The sequence below is a fragment of the Protopterus annectens genome, chromosome 8.part0 (genome assembly GCF_019279795.1).
Source record: "Protopterus annectens isolate FY-2018-M chromosome 8.part0, PAN1.0, whole genome shotgun sequence".
NCBI lineage: Eukaryota > Metazoa > Chordata > Ceratodontiformes > Protopteridae > Protopterus > Protopterus annectens.
The window spans coordinates 321,660,081-321,679,118 of NC_056741.1; the positions used below are offsets into that span (position 1 = coordinate 321,660,081).

Genomic DNA, 19,038 nt, shown 5'->3' on the forward strand with positions numbered 1-19,038 from the left:
AATCTCGCTTAGATGTTCACTTATGCGATGTCTGAAGGGTCTAGATGTTTGTCCTACATAAAAGGATGAACACGTACATGTAGCTAAATAGGTCAACCAGTCACTGCTGCAGTTACCAAAAATTCTAATCTGGTACACTTTAGAAGTGTTACAACTAGTAAATTCTTTGCTTTTGAAAATATATTTACATGCACTGCAGTGACCACAAGGAACACAGCCTACTAGAGAGTCACCAAATAGTGTTTTCTGCATTGGGATTGGTGGGTTGTATCTTTTGTAGTGTGTAAGATGTGAGTTAATCGTTCTGCCCCTACGGTAAGAAAAAGCACATCGATCCAGTAATATCTCATTAAGATGTTCATGCGCCCGCAAAATATCCCAATGATTGTTGATGATGTCCCTAAATTTAGGTGTGTTACTTCGAAATGTGGTGACTAATCTAATGGGTTGGGGTGTCTGTGTATTATCTCCAGTAGGTCTGTGTTTGTATTCCAAAAGTTGTGATCTTGACATATCTTTAACCTAGTTTGCAGTTTGGGTAATACGATGTTTATTGTAGCCTCTGGTTATCAGTCTTTGTGTAAGGTCTTTTTGGCACTCCTGGTGGGAATCTTCCGAAGAGCAAATCTGCTTCATGCGTAAAAATTGAGACTTGGGTATGTTGTTAATGATGTGGTGGGGATGATAACTGGAAGCATGAAGTAATGTGTTGTATTTTGGAAATTTCCTATGTACCCGAGTTTCCAATGTGTGATCTTCCTGTCGAGTTATTAGGACATCCAAAAAAATAACTTCTTGATATTCAATAGTTAAAGTAAACTGAATATCCCATCTATTGCTGTTGAGATATCTAACAAATTCATGTACCAATGTTGCATCACCCCGATACACCATCCAACAATAGTCAAGATAACGTCTCCAAATATCTAGCTCTTCCACAAAAATGTTGTTATTAGAGTCATAAATGAATTGTTCCTCGAAAAATCCCATGAACAGGTCCGCATGAATAGGAGCAAAAGATGCTCCCATAGCTGTACCTCTAACCTGCCAATAAGGCTGGCCCTCAAAGTAAAAAAATGTTCTTAGTTAGAACAAGTTCAGTTAGCTTGACTAATAAATTGTTAAAATCAGGAGTATGATTTGTCCAATCAATATTCAATCGCTTGTAAACCAGCACCATGTGGTATGCTGGTATAAAGGGAGGTGACATCAAGTGTACAAAGAAACCAGTCAGATTCCAATTGTGTATCTCTGATGATGTTCAAAAATTCCATGGTGTCTTTAAGTCTGGACCTAACCAGGGGTAATAATGGTTTTAGATAATATGTCAAAAAAGCTGACAACGGTTCAGTAAGAGACCCCTTACCAGAAACAATTGGTCTGCCTGGTGGACATGTTGGATGTTTGTGTATCTTTGGGAGTAAATATAAGTACTGAGGAATAGGATCTGAAACTTTAAGTCGTTTACATATATGTTGGTTAATGATGCCTTGTTTGTGTGCCTATGCCTGGTACATCTCCCAATCCATTATTACAATGCCACCCCCCTTGTCAACTGGTATGATAACTATATTATGGTTGGAACTAAGCTCCTGTAATGCTTGTTGTTCCTGTTTGGTTAGATTATGTTGAATAGGCTGATAACCCTGTGAGAAATGTAGGTCTTTGCAGCAGTGACTGGTTGATCTATTTAGCTACATGTACGTGCTCATCCTTTTATGTAGGACAAACATCTAGACCCTTCAGACATCGCATAAGTGAACATCTAAGCGAGATTAGAAATAACAGAGTTTCCAACGCTCTATACAAACACACTACTATACACAAAACTGCGAAATTTAAGTTTACTATAACTGACAAAATTCAGATGTATAGAACTTCCAAAGCAGGTTGGCATGAAATACTAGACAATATGGAGTCCTCTTGGATCACCAGGCTGGGAGCTTTATTCAGACCTGGTTTAAATGAATTAAGTTGAATTTTGCTTTGGTAGTTCCATTTGTATTATATCCAGGGTGTGTAGATATCTCTTTAATTTGGGGATATATAAGTAGACACTAGGATGCGCTGTAACTAAATTTTCTGTTGCACTGAAGAAGGCTTATGTTTTAGCCGAAACCGGTTTGCTTTGCTTGATGGAGTTGCCACAATAAAAGCCATCTAATTTTTTATTCCTTTGTGCTGGATCTTCTTTTGGATGTACTATTGCTTATGTTTTGATCCGTGCACTTGGTCTACCCTGCGTGGGTTTGGTTCGCTCTGTTTGACTCTCTCACATGATGGAGACGCTTGGGAGGAATGGCAGCATAATCAGTGGCTTTACAGACATCATTGTTTGCTTATATATTCTTTTTAAATAACACTTCTGTGTTATCGATACCTTTGGATTTATGTTTTACTGCTTATGGGCGTTGGATTTCTGTTACTAGTGTGTGTTTGGTCTTTTTGCCGGATTTAGCAGCTTGGATATATCAGGGTCGTTGGCTCATACTCAGTGGATATTACCGAAATCTAAAGATACAATGGCGTTTCCGACCAAACGACTAAATTCTGGTACTTTTACCTAAGGTGAGATTGTTGCGGCTAGCTATACTGTGTGGGACTAGGCCTTCAAGCCGGGAGCTATAATACATGCTTTTTTGCAACTGCACAGAAATACAACGGCGTTCCGACCAAACGACTCATATCTGGCTTTTTACCTAGGGTGAGACTGTTGCTGCTAAGCTACAATTTGCGGGACTGGCCTTCAAATTGGAATCTGTAGTATATGCTTTTTGCGACTGTGGTATTTCTTTGCTCAAGAACTTTTACATGACTGTGGAACTATACTATTATATTAATGAAACACGACATTAGATTTTTTGGTATGTTGTACAACTGACATCATGTATATGCATTTGTGATTTGTGATTCATGGGTTGTGAGTACGCATTTGGGTCTGATTCTATATTATGGATTCTACATTACGGATTTCATCTGGTTTGTTTTCAAAACATACTGAGCAGTTATTGGGACATGATCACAATTGGCTTACTGGATGAATACACACTGGGGTACAAGTGATATGAGTTGAGAAGGAATCCATCTTGCTATCCAACGCTAGAGCAACCACACTTATTCAAATCATAATTTTGATTTTGAATGTTATTTTGTGTATTTTCCAGGTGTAGCAGGGACATTTGTTTGATTTCTATTGAATTCTTTATTGATGCATGTTTTTTGTATTTTTTACAAGATACATTTGTATGTGATAGAAGGTTTGATTTAAACCAAAAAAAAATTAGTGTACTGTTTTACGATCTGTATATGGGGTACACACTTATAAATCAGCCAGATAAGAGTGTTGATACTGTACATTTATAACTACAGGGCTAAATGTATCATGGAAACAGGTTGACTCAATAACCAGTTAGCAGGACAATATTTGGTCTTTCAGTAGTCTGAAGATTGATGTATTCTTGGTGCATGGGTCCAGCAACACTGGATGACTAATAATTTGAGGTGCTGGGACATTTGTATACGAGTTCTAGATTTAATGATCAAACACTGGATGCCTTTTTTGATTCTTTTCGGTCATCATATGCTATCTATAACATGTTAAAGACTATGCTGGTCACCATTTTTTAGGATTTTCAAACTTTTCTTGTGGAATTACATATGCCATATGACATATGACTAAGTCCATTAGGGGCTTTTCCATCTTTTGTCTTTTTTTATAGTACATACAAAGAGAGGGTGCTCATTTATATAAGCACAAATATTATTCACCAATCTGTTGGCATATGGTACATGTGGCCAAGACGAAGGTGGGCCACAGGTTTATAATTTATCTATCACACTCACATGAGTATTTATGTGAAATTGGGCTGAGATGAAGGTCAGCCAGAATTCCGATTACTAACCATAAAACTAATATTAACACTTGTTTTTTTTTAATCCTATTGAGAAATAAACCTTTTCATTTTTACATAATAGTATTTGAGACGAAGGTCGACTACTCAAATAGGGATGGTTGTCCCCTATAATATACACATCTTTGTTTGATTTGAGTTTTTGGGCCTCTCTCGGTGTGTTATGACTAGCATTTGATATGATCAATAGGTCTCATATTGGCATCCAAATAGTTTTGGATAATTTTGTGAACACTTTACAATGACCAGGCACCTAATGTTTGTATGATGCCAAATGAATATACACACACTCTTTACATATATAACTGTTGTTATAATTATTTTCTATATACATATGGTGTGTGTGTATTCATTGGCACAAGACATATAAGAAATATTAGCTTACGATGTTGCTTTACTTGGCACAATGGACCTTACAGGTATTCTACAAGGTTTATCTGCAGATAAGGATAATTTGCATGTTTTTGGCTTAAACCCATCAAGCTCTGGTAATTCAAATATTGACATGGGGGATGCCAAACATCTTTGTGGTGTATTATTCCAAACAATAACTAGGAACATGAGAACTTTAACAGCCAATATTTGGCATCTTAAGTTGCTCAAAGCTTATAAATTGAAAAACATCACACCTCGAGGATTAAGAATCCGCATGCAACCATTAGTGGGTGTAATTGATGATCAACTCTCTACAGATTGGGCACAAACACATCACCAAGCCTCAATGTTATTTGTAGATACTCTCATCACTTATTATGAAAGAATGATTGAACTCAGACCTTAGAAATCAATGCTAACTGTCAAGAGGCCAAGGCTTTTGAGTCTGAAAGTTTTTATAACAATTATTTGACTAATTTGGCCAAGGATTTAGCTACATTAGAGGAACAGTTAATCAAAAAGAAAACTCAGAAATTTCAAAGAGATATGGCTGATTATGAGAAAGGGAAATCTTTTGTGATTCAAAAAAATGTTCGATTTTTGGACTCCAGTTACAGAGGTACTAATAGGAGGAAAAGACCTAGGTCTATACTTAGGAAAAACATGCAGTCACTAAGTGGTACATCAGAAGATGAAACATCTTCTGCCACTGATTTTGACTGCTCTTCCAACCAAGAATCTCCAGTGGCTAAACAGAAGCAACTTTAGACCCTTTAGGCCCAAAAAACAGAGGGGGGAGAAAACACAGAAAGAAACACTCAGAATTTACAACAATTGTTGCGGAAGATTGTGAGCCAATAAACAATATACATAATATTTCTTCATACGAATTATCAACTGTTCAAAAGAAACTACTTAATAAGGGTCTCAATTTTGTACCTACATCTTTTGTTTCTGAACATGTTTTGGTTAATGAACTGAATGACTTCTGCAGACTTATTAACCTGAAAATATTTTTTGCAGACTTAGAAAATTCTCAAAGATCTACTGGGTTCCAGTGTGGGAGATCGGACTTTCAACCTCCTATGGACAAACATGTAGCCATATTTAAGGAATGCGTTATCAAAGACCTGCATTTCTCTCAGGGTTATCAGCCTACTCAACATAATCTAACTAAACAGGAACAACAAGCATTACAGTAGCTTAGTTCCAACCATAACATAGTTATCATACCAGCTGACAAGGGGGGTGGCATTGTAATAATGGATTGGGAGATGTACCAGGCGGAGGCACACAAACAACTATCTCATGCCCGTTTTTATATACACATGATTGTCGATCCCACACCCAATTTCAAAATACATATTGACTCATTTCTTGACTTAGCTATGGAAGAGGGCATCATTAACCAACATATATGTAAACAACTTAAAGTTTCAGATCCTATTCCTCAGTACTTAAATTTACTCCCAAAGATACACAAACATCCAACATGTCCACCAGGCAGACCAATTGTTTCTGGTAAGGGGTCTCTTACTGAACCGTTGTCAACTTTTTTGACATATTATCTAAAACCATTATTACTCCTGGTTAGGTCCAAACTTAAAGACACCACAGAATTTTTGAACATTATCAGAGATACACAATTGGAATCTGACTGGTTTCTTTGTACACTCGATGTCACCTCCCTTTATACCAGCATACCACATGGTGCTGGTTTACAAGTGATTGAATATTGGTTGGACAAATCTAATTTATATACTCCTGGGTTTAACAATTTATTAGTCAAGCTAACTGAATTTGTTCTAAATAAGAACATTTTTTACTTTGAGGGCCAGCCTTATTGGCAGGTTGAGGGTACAGCTATGGGAGCATCTTTTGCTCCTATTTATGCGGACCTGTTCATAGGATTTTCCGAGGAACAATTTATTTATGACTCTAATATATATATAGTTATATAGTTGTATAGTTGTAGTGTGTTGTCATGTTTTGTTTGTTAGAAGTTAAAAATAAAAATAAAACCTTTTAACTAAGAATGAGGTTCCACAGGCTGCTGAACTGGTAAACCTATGAGTCTTTCAGGAATATTCAAATAAAGGACTAACCAATACACTTTGGGACTTTCTTTGCTTTTCTATCTCACAGATTTTCCTCCAATCGGCTCTCATGGACCCTCCCAACATTGTCTGTAACTGCCTTTAAATAACTGACTTGTTGAATGTAATGAATTAGAAAAAGAAAACTCATCCATCTACCTACTAAACTGAATAAATACTGGAAACTTCAACAAGATGTCTTCACTCCTCCCATAGGGAGGATGTCAGAGACTCAGTCTCCAAGATCTGCTACTGGACTAATCCTTTATACTCTGTTTCTTGTTAGTCCTGTCACCCTCTTGGTCACAGGTGGGATTTCAGACTTCACTCAAGTCCTCTGGATTACCTCTGTACACTGTGCAATCAACAGACAAACACCTGTTAAATGCACTGGCTGAAACATAAAACTTAGTATGTTTAAATTAATAAAGCTCTTAATGGAAAACTCATCTGTCCAAATGTGCTTCTTCATCTAAAATAGTGACATCAGCATGGTATGCTGGACGTCTTGGGCAAAATTCCTACAAGACAGAGTTCACTTCTATGATTCTAACACTTCCCAAGCAGAGGGCTTTCTGTGTGAGTGTGTGTGTGTGTGTGTGTGTGTGTGTGTGTGTGTGTGTGTGTGTGTGTGTGTGTGTGTGTGTGTGTGTGTGTGTGTGTGTGTGTGTGTGTGTGTGTGTGTGTAATTTATAGTTAATTCAGGGACATTTTTATAAGTCTTTAAGTCATGTTTGTTTCTTTCTTGTTGCGGTCCTGTTATGAGCAGAATAATGTCTTCACCTGTAAAACTAAAGTGCTAACACATCTGGTGATTTTTTTCTGCCTAAAGTATACATGTTGGTTCATATTCTCTCATGAATTCAGATGAACATAAACAATGATAAAAACTAAACAGAGCAAAGATACTGACTTCCAAGTTAAAATAGACCAAAAGGAAAACTTACATGGAAGAATATTCTTGTATCGATTTTTCTTCTTGTTTTCTTTAGTCTGCCCGATCAAACACTGATCCAAGGGTTTTAAGACTTGCAGGTTCTGCAACACAATGGATAATCCAAAAATAACTGTGATCATAGTACCATTACCTTAACTCATTAAAGTCCAAATATCCCATAAGGTATTAAAAAAAGAAAATCTGGTATCAATTATTCTAGATACTTAGCATTTTTGATATAGTTATGACAATGGACAACTGGAGATGGCCACTGAAATCACTTACTTAAGGAATATTTAACTATTGTGAACTACTCATAATAAACATGTTTGCGTACATGACAATACATCTATGACCTGCTCAAAATTACGAAATCTCATTAAAAAAGAAAACATGCATTTATTTTCATTCCAATCTCTGGCTTCCTTTTATTCTTAACTTAATATTCACAATTGTCATAAAACCTCAAATGAAATTACTTACAAGAATATACCTCAAATGAAAATACTGCCCCCCCCCCAACCCCACCCCGGTACATCATCATCAGATTAGACAGACAACACAAAAAGGCAGGTGATGTAGCTATTGTATCCCATAAAGATATAACACTCACCCACACTCTCATCATTCCACCAAAATTTCAGAATGATGAAATCCTTACCACTCTACCCACACTAAAATACTCAAACATTTCTGCTATTGCAATGTATATCCCACCTGGTAACAATATTCCCACACTAGAAGAAATCCTTTCTTGGACAGCCACCAACTTACCATATGAAACCATCATTCTAGGTGATGTTAATATCAACTGACAGAACTTTGTATCCGATTTCCCAGTAGACAGTATCAACCTTTTCAGTTTTACCCAACTTATAACATCCAACACTTGTTAATAACAAAATAACAAATAAAAAAATAAAAAATATCCAGGCTCCATACTGGGTCAGATTCTTGTCTCCCACCCAACTCTTTATTAATCTCTAGAAATCCTCCTAAATACACTCAGTGATCACAATCTCACATATGTCCAAAGACATATGCTACTCAACATATCAAACAATCGATAAAAAAAGTAAACTTACATATTTCAACCAAGATGATTTCAACAACATTCTTAAATCCCTTAATTGGGCCTCACTTAAAACTCTACCACTAGATGATGCTGTTTCTACATTCAGCACTTTACTCCTAAATACACTAAACATGTAGCCCCTTTAAAAAGAACTAGAAAAATAAGTTATGTACGCAAGATAATGTTCCATGTGAGTTGTTCATCTCGCCTTCATTCTTACTAATGGGTTCGGAGTTGATCCTTGGCTCTGACTCAGCCAAATGCAAAAGCTTGAGGTCTTCAACCAGCTTGTGGCCTACTCCCTATCCCATGATGCACTAGTGCTTCCCTCAGATCTTGTTTGCGGACCACTAAGGTGACTAGATAATTTCCCAATAGTAGTATCAAAGGATACACTAGATGAAGACTAAATACAACCAAGACTTGTCTCAACTTCTCGGTCCCCCAAAAAAACTGGTAGGGGTTTGGAGGGTGGGACGTAAGAATGAAGGTGAGATGAACAACTCACATGGAATGTTATGGTGAGTACATAACTTCTTTATGTGAAGTTGTTCTATCTCCCCTTCATTCTTACTGATAGGTTAGCATCCCAAACACCATCTTTCTCGGATGGCTAATGGGAGTATACTCCTCAGGACAGTGAAACCAAAGGAGGCCCTGTCCATGGAGGCACTACCTACTTTTGTAATGAGTGATACAGGTATGCGGGCCTTGACCAAGTAACTGCTGCACAAATGGTATCTATTGGTAATTTAGCCAAAAAGGCTGAAGAAGTGGAGACAGCTCTAGTTGAGAGGGCCTTTATTTCATGTTGTAATGGCGCATTGACTGAACTATAAATAAAGGAGATAAAATCTGATAACCATTTTATTAATGTGGTTTTCACCACCGGAGCACCCTTCTTTGAATCTGAGAGAGAAACGAAGAGCTGTTCAGATTTCCTAAAATCCTTGGTTCTATCTAAATAAAAATGAAGCAGCCTGAGGACATCAAGCTTGTGCAGCATATACTCCACCTTACTGTTATATTTAGGGAAGAATACAGGCAACTCTATAGCCTGAATGAGACTTGTGTCTGAGCATACTTTTGGTAAAAACAAGGGATTTGTCCGAAGAGAAACTCTATCATGAAAAATCAAATATAGAGATTTAATGGACAAGGCCTGTAACCCTGAAACCCTCCGAGCAGAAGTAATGGCTACTAGAAATATGGTCTTCCATGAGAGATAATTCAGGTCACAAGAGAAGGCTGAGGAGACCCAGGGCCAATCGTGTACAAGTGTACAAGCGCATCCCTTGGGGCATCTCCTGGAGGGGGGATTACGGCAAAATAACTGCTGCATTTGATGTTTGTGGGAGTTGTAAAGAGATCGCAGCAAGGCTGGCCCCATCTGTGGCATATCCTTTTCGCTACTTCTTTCTTCAGGGATCACTCGTGAGGCAACAGAATTGCCCTGCTCAGTTTGTCTGCTATCACATTGGACCTCCCCGGGATGTGTGTTGCTATCAGAAAGCGCTGGGTGGATGTTGCTCACTGCCACACCCTCAGGGCCTCGACATAGGGGGTAAGATTTGGTCCCTCCTTGTTTATGTACCAGACTAGTGACGTATTGTCTGTCTGTACTGCAATAGTCCTAGAGGAAGAGAGTCTTGAAACGACTGCAACACGAAGTCCCGCTCCCATCCCTAGTATGTTGATATGCAGGCTAGCCTCGTGTTGTTTCCATGTGACTTGGGCTGCTCTTCCCTGATAATGCCCCTACACCCTCTCAGGGAAGCTTCCGTGGTCACTGTGGTAATCGGTGTAGGTAAAACAAAGGGACGGCCTATCGTCACCCCAGTGCGATGTTAGCCACCACTGAAGGTCCTTCTTGCAGGAGTTTGTGATCATAATCTGAGACATTGGGAGATATTGAAAAGTCCATTGCTTGAAAAGGAGCCATTGTAGTATGCGCATCTGCATCTGACCCAGTGGGATTGCAATGATTGCTGCCGGCATTGTACCCAACAATTGGAGAACCATAGACGCTGTGGCTTTTTGTTTTTTAAGAGAAGAGTTTGAACCTGCTGTCGAAGAGTAGACACCCTATCTGGTGGAAGTTTTAAGGTCATAGTGGTGATGTCTAAGTCGGCTCCTATAAAAACAGTATGTTGTGATGGCAATAAGGCAGACTTTTCTAAATTTATGGTAACCCCAACTGGTTGCATAGATTCATAGTGGTGTCCCTTGCTTGAATGAGTTGATGCCTGGTGGTGTTGGTAAGGAGCCATCGTCTAGGTATGGAAACACCTGGAATCTTAAACGTCTCAAATGAGCCGTGACTACTGCCATGCATTTGGTGAACACTCTGGGGGCTGTAGTGAGAACTAAGGGCAGAGCTTGAAATTGGTAATGACTGGCCCCCAGCTGAAAGTGCAGATGATTCCTGGATGGTCTGGCCATTTTTATGTGGTAGTACGCATCCTGGAGATCTTTTGAGCACATCCAATTGTCTTTCCCTAAAAACAGGAGTATCGACTGTAGCATTACCATCATGAACGCTGTCTTTTTCACTGATTTGTTTAGTCTGCTGAGATCCAGTACGAGCCTCCAGTCCCCTGTTTTCTTTGGAACTAAAAATGACCTGGAGTAAGTTCCGGATCCTATCTAGATTGCTGGGACTGGTTGGATGACTTTTTTTAGCAACCTTTGAATCTCTATGGTTGCTTGTTCCCTGTGACTGGGTGGAACATCTGGAATTTTTTCTTATTGAGGGAGGTGGGGTGGAAAAGGGAATAGAGTAACCTCTGGATATGATGCTTTGTACCCAGCTGTTTTTTTCTATTTTTAGCCAGGCATGTGGGTACAAAGATAAGCTTCCCCTGACTGCCTCCAGAGAAGGACAGGCGGACCTCCTCTCAGGAGCGCTGATAGGGCTTCCCAAAGAACTGATCTCTGTCACCCTGGTTCTGCGGATCCATTCTGCTGCGTGGATGGCTTCTTCCATTATTACCCCCTCCTCTGCCTCTGGAAGGAGGGTTCACCACGAGTGTCCTGAAAGGCTCCTTGAGTTTTACAGAACCACATCTTTCCTCCCTTCTGACCTTCGGGTAATGTCTGGTATGTGTGGACAAAGGATGACTTAAAGGGCCCCGCAAAGGGACACAAGCACATCCAGGAATGTCTCTAAGGGCAATTTCTGTACCCACTGCTCTGCTCGCTCCATCAGCCTGTGTATGAAAGCAGACGCATGGACAAGTTTTTTGAGGGACTTGAGAGTAGAGAGCTGTGAAGATATTTTCTCTGAGACCCCCGCAGCTACTGAACCCTGTAGAGTATCTCCTAGCTCTTTTAGGAAATCTCTCTGCAATCTAATGAAATGCATCAGATAATTCAGCGACCTAAGAGTAAAGGTCACTGAAGTAAACATGCACTTTGCATATCTGTCCATAATCCCAGAATCTTTATTAGGTGGATGGACAGACATCGAAGTTTCGGACAACTCCTTCTTGGTGGCTGCCACCACCACCATGGCATCAATGGGAACTCCTTTTGTTAGAAAGTCCTTGTCCTGAGGCGAGATAACATACTTATTAGGCCTCCGAGAGACAGGTTCCATGGTATCCGGGGACTCCCATGCCTTTCAACAAACCACTTCCATTAGCTCATCGAAAGGCGGAGATACCCATGTGGCGGAGGGCTGAGACCTGGAAGACTTCAGGTAGGCTGACTCATCATCAGTAGGGTTGATGAGCTGTCAGCCACCCCTCTGTTTAAGAACTTCCAAGATATCTCCAAAAGAGATACCTTCAGAGGGGGACCGTGGGGACCCTTCTGACTCATATAAGTCTGTGTCTGAAGTGACGGATTCCTGTGGAGAGTCCGGATGCTTCCTCTTGCAAAGACTCTTCCTGGGAACCTCTTCAGTGGGAGCTTCTGGTGAGGTCTTGGAAGAGCAGCGCTCACCCAATGGGGCATCCTGAAGCTCTGGGTCTCTACGCTTTTGTGGATCCAGTGAAGCAGAGGTAGGCACAGGTGCTTCAGGGGAGGAGGTTGCTGGTTCCAATTATGTGGGTGCCTGAGGGGACAACACTCTCCTCATGGCATTAAAAGCCCCCTGGCTCTGATGCGAAGGAACCCCTGGATCCAAAGAAGCAGGTGACTCCCTCTGTACTGAAGCAGTGGGCTCCGAGCCCGAGGTAGTCGCCGAACTCATCCAAGCCGAAGCCCTGAGAGGTAAAGTCGGAACCAAAATGTTGGTTCGACTATCCTCTCCGGAACCAACAGGCCTGGAACAGGTTTCGGCCCCGACAGCTCCATGATTATCAGCTCCAAACACTCCGGCTCTGAAACCTTGCGTTGGGTCGGAGGAGGAACGGATGAAGCATGAAGAGCTTTTGATGGTTCCAAAGCCCCAAGGGTTGGCCCTGACAAATGTTTGGTCAGCACCGGTGTCTACAGAAGCCTCTGCACCACACGATCCACATCCATGTCCGAAAGCCTTGAGGACTTAGAAGAGACTACATATGATGCCACTGATTGGAGGATAGACAACTTGAGGGTAGGAGATACCGTCTCCAATATCAGGGACCGGCTCTTACCAACAACAATAACCATCGGTTCCAAAACTTGTGGAGCCAAGGCAGATGGTTTATCTGTTTCTTTAAAGGTCAATGAACCAGAAGTAGTTTTCGAAGAAGTTTTTGAAGATTTTGACATCTTGTCCTGGGTATTGTCTTTTTCCAGTGATTCTCGAAAGGAATATTTTACTAGACCTCTAGCAATCAACTTACTCTTCTTTTCATGCAACACTCTACTGCTAAAAGAATTGCATATGGAACAGTCCTCTTGCAGGTGAACCTCACCTATATTCTAACTGTCCATCAGTTATGGACATCTTCTGTCCACACTTAGGACATTTCTTAAATCCATACTTTGATTTCTCTTGTTGAGACATGCTACAAAGAAGAAACAATCCACACAGCAAAAAACTATATATATTTTGGTCAGAACACTACCAATATATATATTGATGCCCTAAAAAAAAAAAACACACACACACACACACACACAAAGGGAAAGTTATAAAGCCTTCTAATCTAAACAGGCAATATGAACCCTTTTAAGCACAACGCAGCCCTAAGAATAAAATGGGCCCAAAGGAAATAAATTAGTCTCTAAGTTTAGGCTATCAAGAAAACACAGCAAATAACTATGAAATATATATAAATATTTAAAGCACACTAAATAGGGAAGGAATCTTTTTAACTAGGCCTAATAAAACGGCTGCACAACGAAGAAAAATTCCTATAAACTAAGGAGTGCACAAGCACTATGGATAATTCTCCTGTATCAAACTAACTAATCTAAAGTACTACTAGCTAAATTTGAAAGAAAAAAAAATTAACAATAAGTATAATAACAAGAAATATACTTACATTTCACTGGCCAGAGCTGGTGAAATGCATGATCTGTAGAAGCGGCAAACGAGATGTGGGGGAAGCACTTGTGCATCATGGGATAGGGAGTAGACCATGAGCTGGTTGAAGACCTCGAGCTTTTGCATTTCGCTGAGTCGGAGCTGTGGATTGGCTCCAAACCCATTAGTAAGAATGAAGGCGATATAGAACACCTTCACATCAAGAGCTAAATGCTTACTCTGGCTACACCCTACCACCAAAAAACTAATAAAACAAAGACACAGAGCATGGAAGGAATGGAAAATATCTGGCTTTCTTACTCACCTACAAAACTACAAACACCCACAAAACCTTATTAAAAGGCATGTTAATAATGATAAAAAAACACTGGACTTCTACACAACCATTCAAAACCATAAACCCCAAAAAGACTAGTCTTCTATTAACAAGCTCTTACAGCCAGGAACTTGTTCCTGTCCTAGCCCTAGCCCCAACCTCTCTTCTTCAGAAACTGCAACAACATTTACATAGATTTCATTAACTCTATAACAACCCTTACTAATAATGTGACTTCACCTAAATAAAACCATATTCAAACCATTCTCATCCCTACAACTACCTTTAACTTGCAACCTGTCTTTACTTCTTATATAAAGCACCTACTAAGAAAGCTCAAGCCCTTCTCAACCTCTGTCAAACACCTTCCTTCTGAATGCCTTAAATTAGCATCTGACTCAATAGCATACCTTATCACTATCCTAACTAAATCGATCTATACGGGAATCCTATGTCTCATCACTGTGAAAAAAATCCTGCATAACACCATTACACAAAGGAGGTGACTCTGTAGAGTTAGTGGACTTCAGACTTATTGCAGTTTTATACCCTCTCTCACAAATACTAGATAAATGTGTATATAAGCAACTACTTAAATATCTACTTGATAAAAATATTCTAACCCCCACTCAACATGGATTCAGACCAGCGCACAGCATTACAACTGCTCTTATAGCATTCCTGTACAACATAATTAAAGCCAGAGATAACAAACTAGTCTCTACTCTCTTCCTAGAACTCTGTAAACCTTTTGACACAGTCTCTCATTCCCAACCAATACATAAAATGAAAACCCTAGGTCTCTCTAACTCCCCTCTTGACTGGTTCACCAGCTATCTGTCTAACCATCTCCAATCGGTAAAATGGCAGTCTGTTCTCTCCCCCTTTCTTCTGGTTAATATTGGAATCCCACAAGGCTCTATACTTGGCCATCTCCTATTTAACATATTTGTGAATTACCTCTATACATTTACACAGCAAGCTTCACACTAATTTAATAAGTAGATAATGCTACCCTCATCTGCACAGCAGATGCTCTTCCTCACCTATACAGCATGGCCAACAGTCAACTTTATCTCAGTCCTAATAAAAATAAATTACTCCTTTTTCTCCCCAAAACAATGACACATGCAAAATAAAATTTCAAAATTACATTCCTAAATAATACCAATATTCAAGTTGTCTACCATTCCAAATTGCCAAGTATAACAATTGATAACCAGCAGAAACTCGACTTGCAAATTCAAAACACAATTAAAAAAAAAAACACCAGAAACTATGTATGCTCTACCCATCAAAAATACCTCAGTATGAAAACTAAAGCTATAATAGCAATTGTATATCTTCTTCCTTCTCTTTTGTATGCTGCGCCTATCCTTACATATCTGCAAACTTCTCTCAAAAATAAAATTGAATATTTTTACAACAACATTGCCAGATATGCGGCTAATAAATCCTGTAAGTCATATCACTGTATTGATCTTAAAATGTTAAACTGGCTAGAACCACCACAATATCTTCAATGTATTCAACTCTTTCAGGCCTATAAAACGATACATAACCCTTCATCATGCACAGCAATCTGTTCCATTCTTATTCAGTACTCACCCAGCTGTATGCTACGATCTTCTGAACAACTAATTTCTATTTACACACAGGTTAAAGCTATAGGACAGCTCTTATACTCAAAAACTCTCTTGCCATTCACTCCCCCTGAATATCAGAGCACTAACAAGTACTCATCGGTTTAGAGATGCCCTAAACAACTTTCTCTCCCAAATCTGGCTTTTTACATGTTTGTCTCCTGGCTAATCCACTGACACTTTATCTAATTTTACCTATGACTGCCTGACCCTGCTCCTCCAACATATCCATCATCTTCATTAACTGTACTGTTATAATACAGGACATGTTCTTCTGATATTACTCATCACATCTGCCATATATACTTCTCCAATCTTTCACTTGTCTCGTGTATTCAAAGAGACGCTAAAGCATTGTAATGTGTTCAAGATATTTACTGTACATAAACACATCAGGAATTGTAACTGGAACATGTACTTATGCTAAGTGACTCGCACATCACTACAAACACACTTGCATGTGCATCTCCATTCATGCCTGTATTCACTCTGACTGACTGTACAAAATGGTACTGATCTCACACGTGCTCAGTAACTTATATGCACGTGGTACCTAGCTACAGTGGCAATATACTCAATGATCTGCACCATCCACTATCGTCCACTATCTTCCACTTTGCCTCTCATTGCTTCTCCATTTGTTTGTAACCTTACTGCTCTGATTTGTTGCTATTTATTTTTTAACTCTGCTGTTTTGTTTAATTTGTTATTTTTTCATTTCAATTATGTAATTCTAAAATGTCAGGAACTTTTTTCCCCCAGGCCTCTGCTGAAAATGGGACCTGTGCCCAGTCAGACTTTCCTGGTAAACTCATGTCAATTAAATAAAATAAATAAAAAGCATTGCAAAACTATTCTTGAATCAAGCAGTATTTGACATGACAACTGGAAGTTACGATGGGCAGCTTAATGAATATAGGCTTGTCCCAAAAGTACTTCAAAATGATCGCCCAGCAAGAAAGTCTGGGTAGACTACCCTTTAGGCAAGAAGAGTCCTGCTTGTGACAATGGTATGATTCATGGATGGCATATGCTAGCCTATGGACTCAAACAGTAGACTTGTGCAAACAGACTTATAACAGTAGATGTTCACATGATCACTGCTGCAGTAGCCTTAGCTATATGGGTTAAATGTCCACACCCTGGCATAAACAACACACCAAAAACACGGGGGATGAACAGACAGAGCAGTTACTGGAACAGTGATCATTCGAACATTAACCATTATGTTTAGTTTATTTACATAGCTGTACAACGTTTATCATATTGATTACTGATGCAGTGCCCTTAGTTGTATGTGTTATATCCTACACAGTAAATAACAGCAAAGCATCCAAAGCCTCATGACACTTAATCATCAGTCATCTCAAGCTGAGCTGACTAAAAAGACAGGTTTGGGCAAGTTGTCTAAATATGGAAAAATGTAGATACCCTGTAGCTTGCAATGAGCTATAACTGGAGATAGGTACTTTGTGAACACTTGGTGCAATGGATACACCAAAGAGTAAGAGACTACTGATGTGATCCAGACTCTCAAAACCTTAAGAAATGCCTGAAGTCTGGATGAAACGGGATGAGATGATAAGGCATCTTTTAAATCTAGTGTTACAAGGAAACCTGAATAAGGAAGTGGAGGTAATAGGTTGTAAAGAGACATAATTTTGAATTTGGGCACTATTACAAACAGATTTAGGAAAGAAAGAAAGATCCAGAATTGGTCTTCAAGCATTTTCTTTCTGTGGCACTAAAATCATCCTCAAATAAAAAATTTTCCCCACTTGGGAAGGAGGAAATGGTTTTATCACACCCTGGGACAGCATGTGACGAACGGGTGGAAATAAAAAAAAAAAAAAAAAAGAGTCTGGTGGCTAAGGGATTACCCCCTGGAAAGGATGAATTTCCTCCTACTCCATCTGTAACCTTGATTAATGATCTTCAGAATCCATTTGTCAAACTATCTGTTGCCAAAGAGAAAAGTAGAGATTCAGACCTTCTGGAAGGAAAATGGAGCTGCCACAGTGAGAGGGAGGACAAGGTTCCTTAAATAGTCATGCTGACTTGTTGGACTGTTCTTGGTTTTAGGAGGTTCCATAATTCTTTTTGAAACCCCCTTACCATTTCTTCTTAAATGTATGTTTACACCTGTATTTTGTTGAGACTATTTTTTTTTCCAAAATTAGATGAGGGGTTACAGAATCCCGTAGAAAAGGAGGGCTGAAAATCTTAAGAAATTCCCCATATCAACTTACCCCTTTCCTCACACTTTTTGATCATCTCTGCAGCAGAAGAACCAAAAACTAAAGTTTTATCCAAAGGAGAATGTGAAACTGCATTTTATCATCTTCTAGGAGATTCTGAGAATGCAACCAGGCAAACTTCCTCAAAACAATACCAAATGGATATAGCTCTGGAAGACGTATCCTTTAAGTCATACACATACTATAAATAATAAATAGTGACTTCTACAACAGAACTAGCAAAATTACTGAAAACAGATTTTTCCTCACAAGAAGAAACTGCAGACAAAACATTCCTCATACTTTCAAAATTAGTCAGAAAAAAATTTAACATACGAGCCTTACAATTTAAAATTCTGCAAATCAAAGTTGCAGAAACCTGCATTTTCCCATATGTATCAATAAATCCTCCCATCCTTATACGAAAAAGTAGTGTTTGAATTAACAAAATGTTTAGCAGTACGTAATAGCATTAACTAAAGCTATAGCTGCTGGGTCATGTTTTGGAAGAATGTGCAAAAACTTAAAAGACTGAGGAACTTTATATATCCTGTCTGCATTTTAGGGGCAACTGCCTGACTATCAGGAAAACCGCAGGCAGTTATACACACAAGCATCACCCAAAGCTGAGAGAACTGGAAAAACGGGTGAAAGTTCTGGATGTTCCTTCTATAACAGCTCATAGTATTTTCTGAGGGACTGAGAAACTTCAGTGTTCTCCCAATGAAAACACTGGTATGTTCTGGAAATAGTCTCAGAGAAAGAGAAACCCCACAGGGAAATTCAGAAACTAAGCTCTTCTACAAGTTTGAATCAGAAATCTAAGGAGAAAAACCCTGCATCTGTCCCCTTCAGATTCAGAAGCTTGAATATCTTCAAGAAAGAGATATCCCCTTTTTTACCAGATGCTACTTTGTCAGAAGGATCAACAGCATGAATTAAACCCTGAGACACCCACTAAGTACTCATATCTAAGGAAATGTGAGGAGGCATAGATATGGGTTTAATTTTCTGTTACTTTTTGTCAGG

At 39.2% G+C, this 19,038-nt stretch overlaps 1 protein-coding gene across 2 annotated transcripts in view; it reads right to left on the bottom strand.

Moving 5' to 3' along the window:
• The window catches only part of PTPN13 (protein tyrosine phosphatase non-receptor type 13), a 1,949,788-nt gene that overhangs the window by 184,251 nt on the left and 1,746,499 nt on the right, over nt 1-19,038 (bottom strand). For both annotated transcript variants that reach the window (XM_044079819.1, XM_044079818.1), the window contains one exon: nt 7,330-7,420. In XM_044079819.1, coding sequence (XP_043935754.1) covers nt 7,330-7,420 — 91 coding nt within the window. The remainder of the gene's footprint in view (nt 1-7,329; nt 7,421-19,038) is intronic.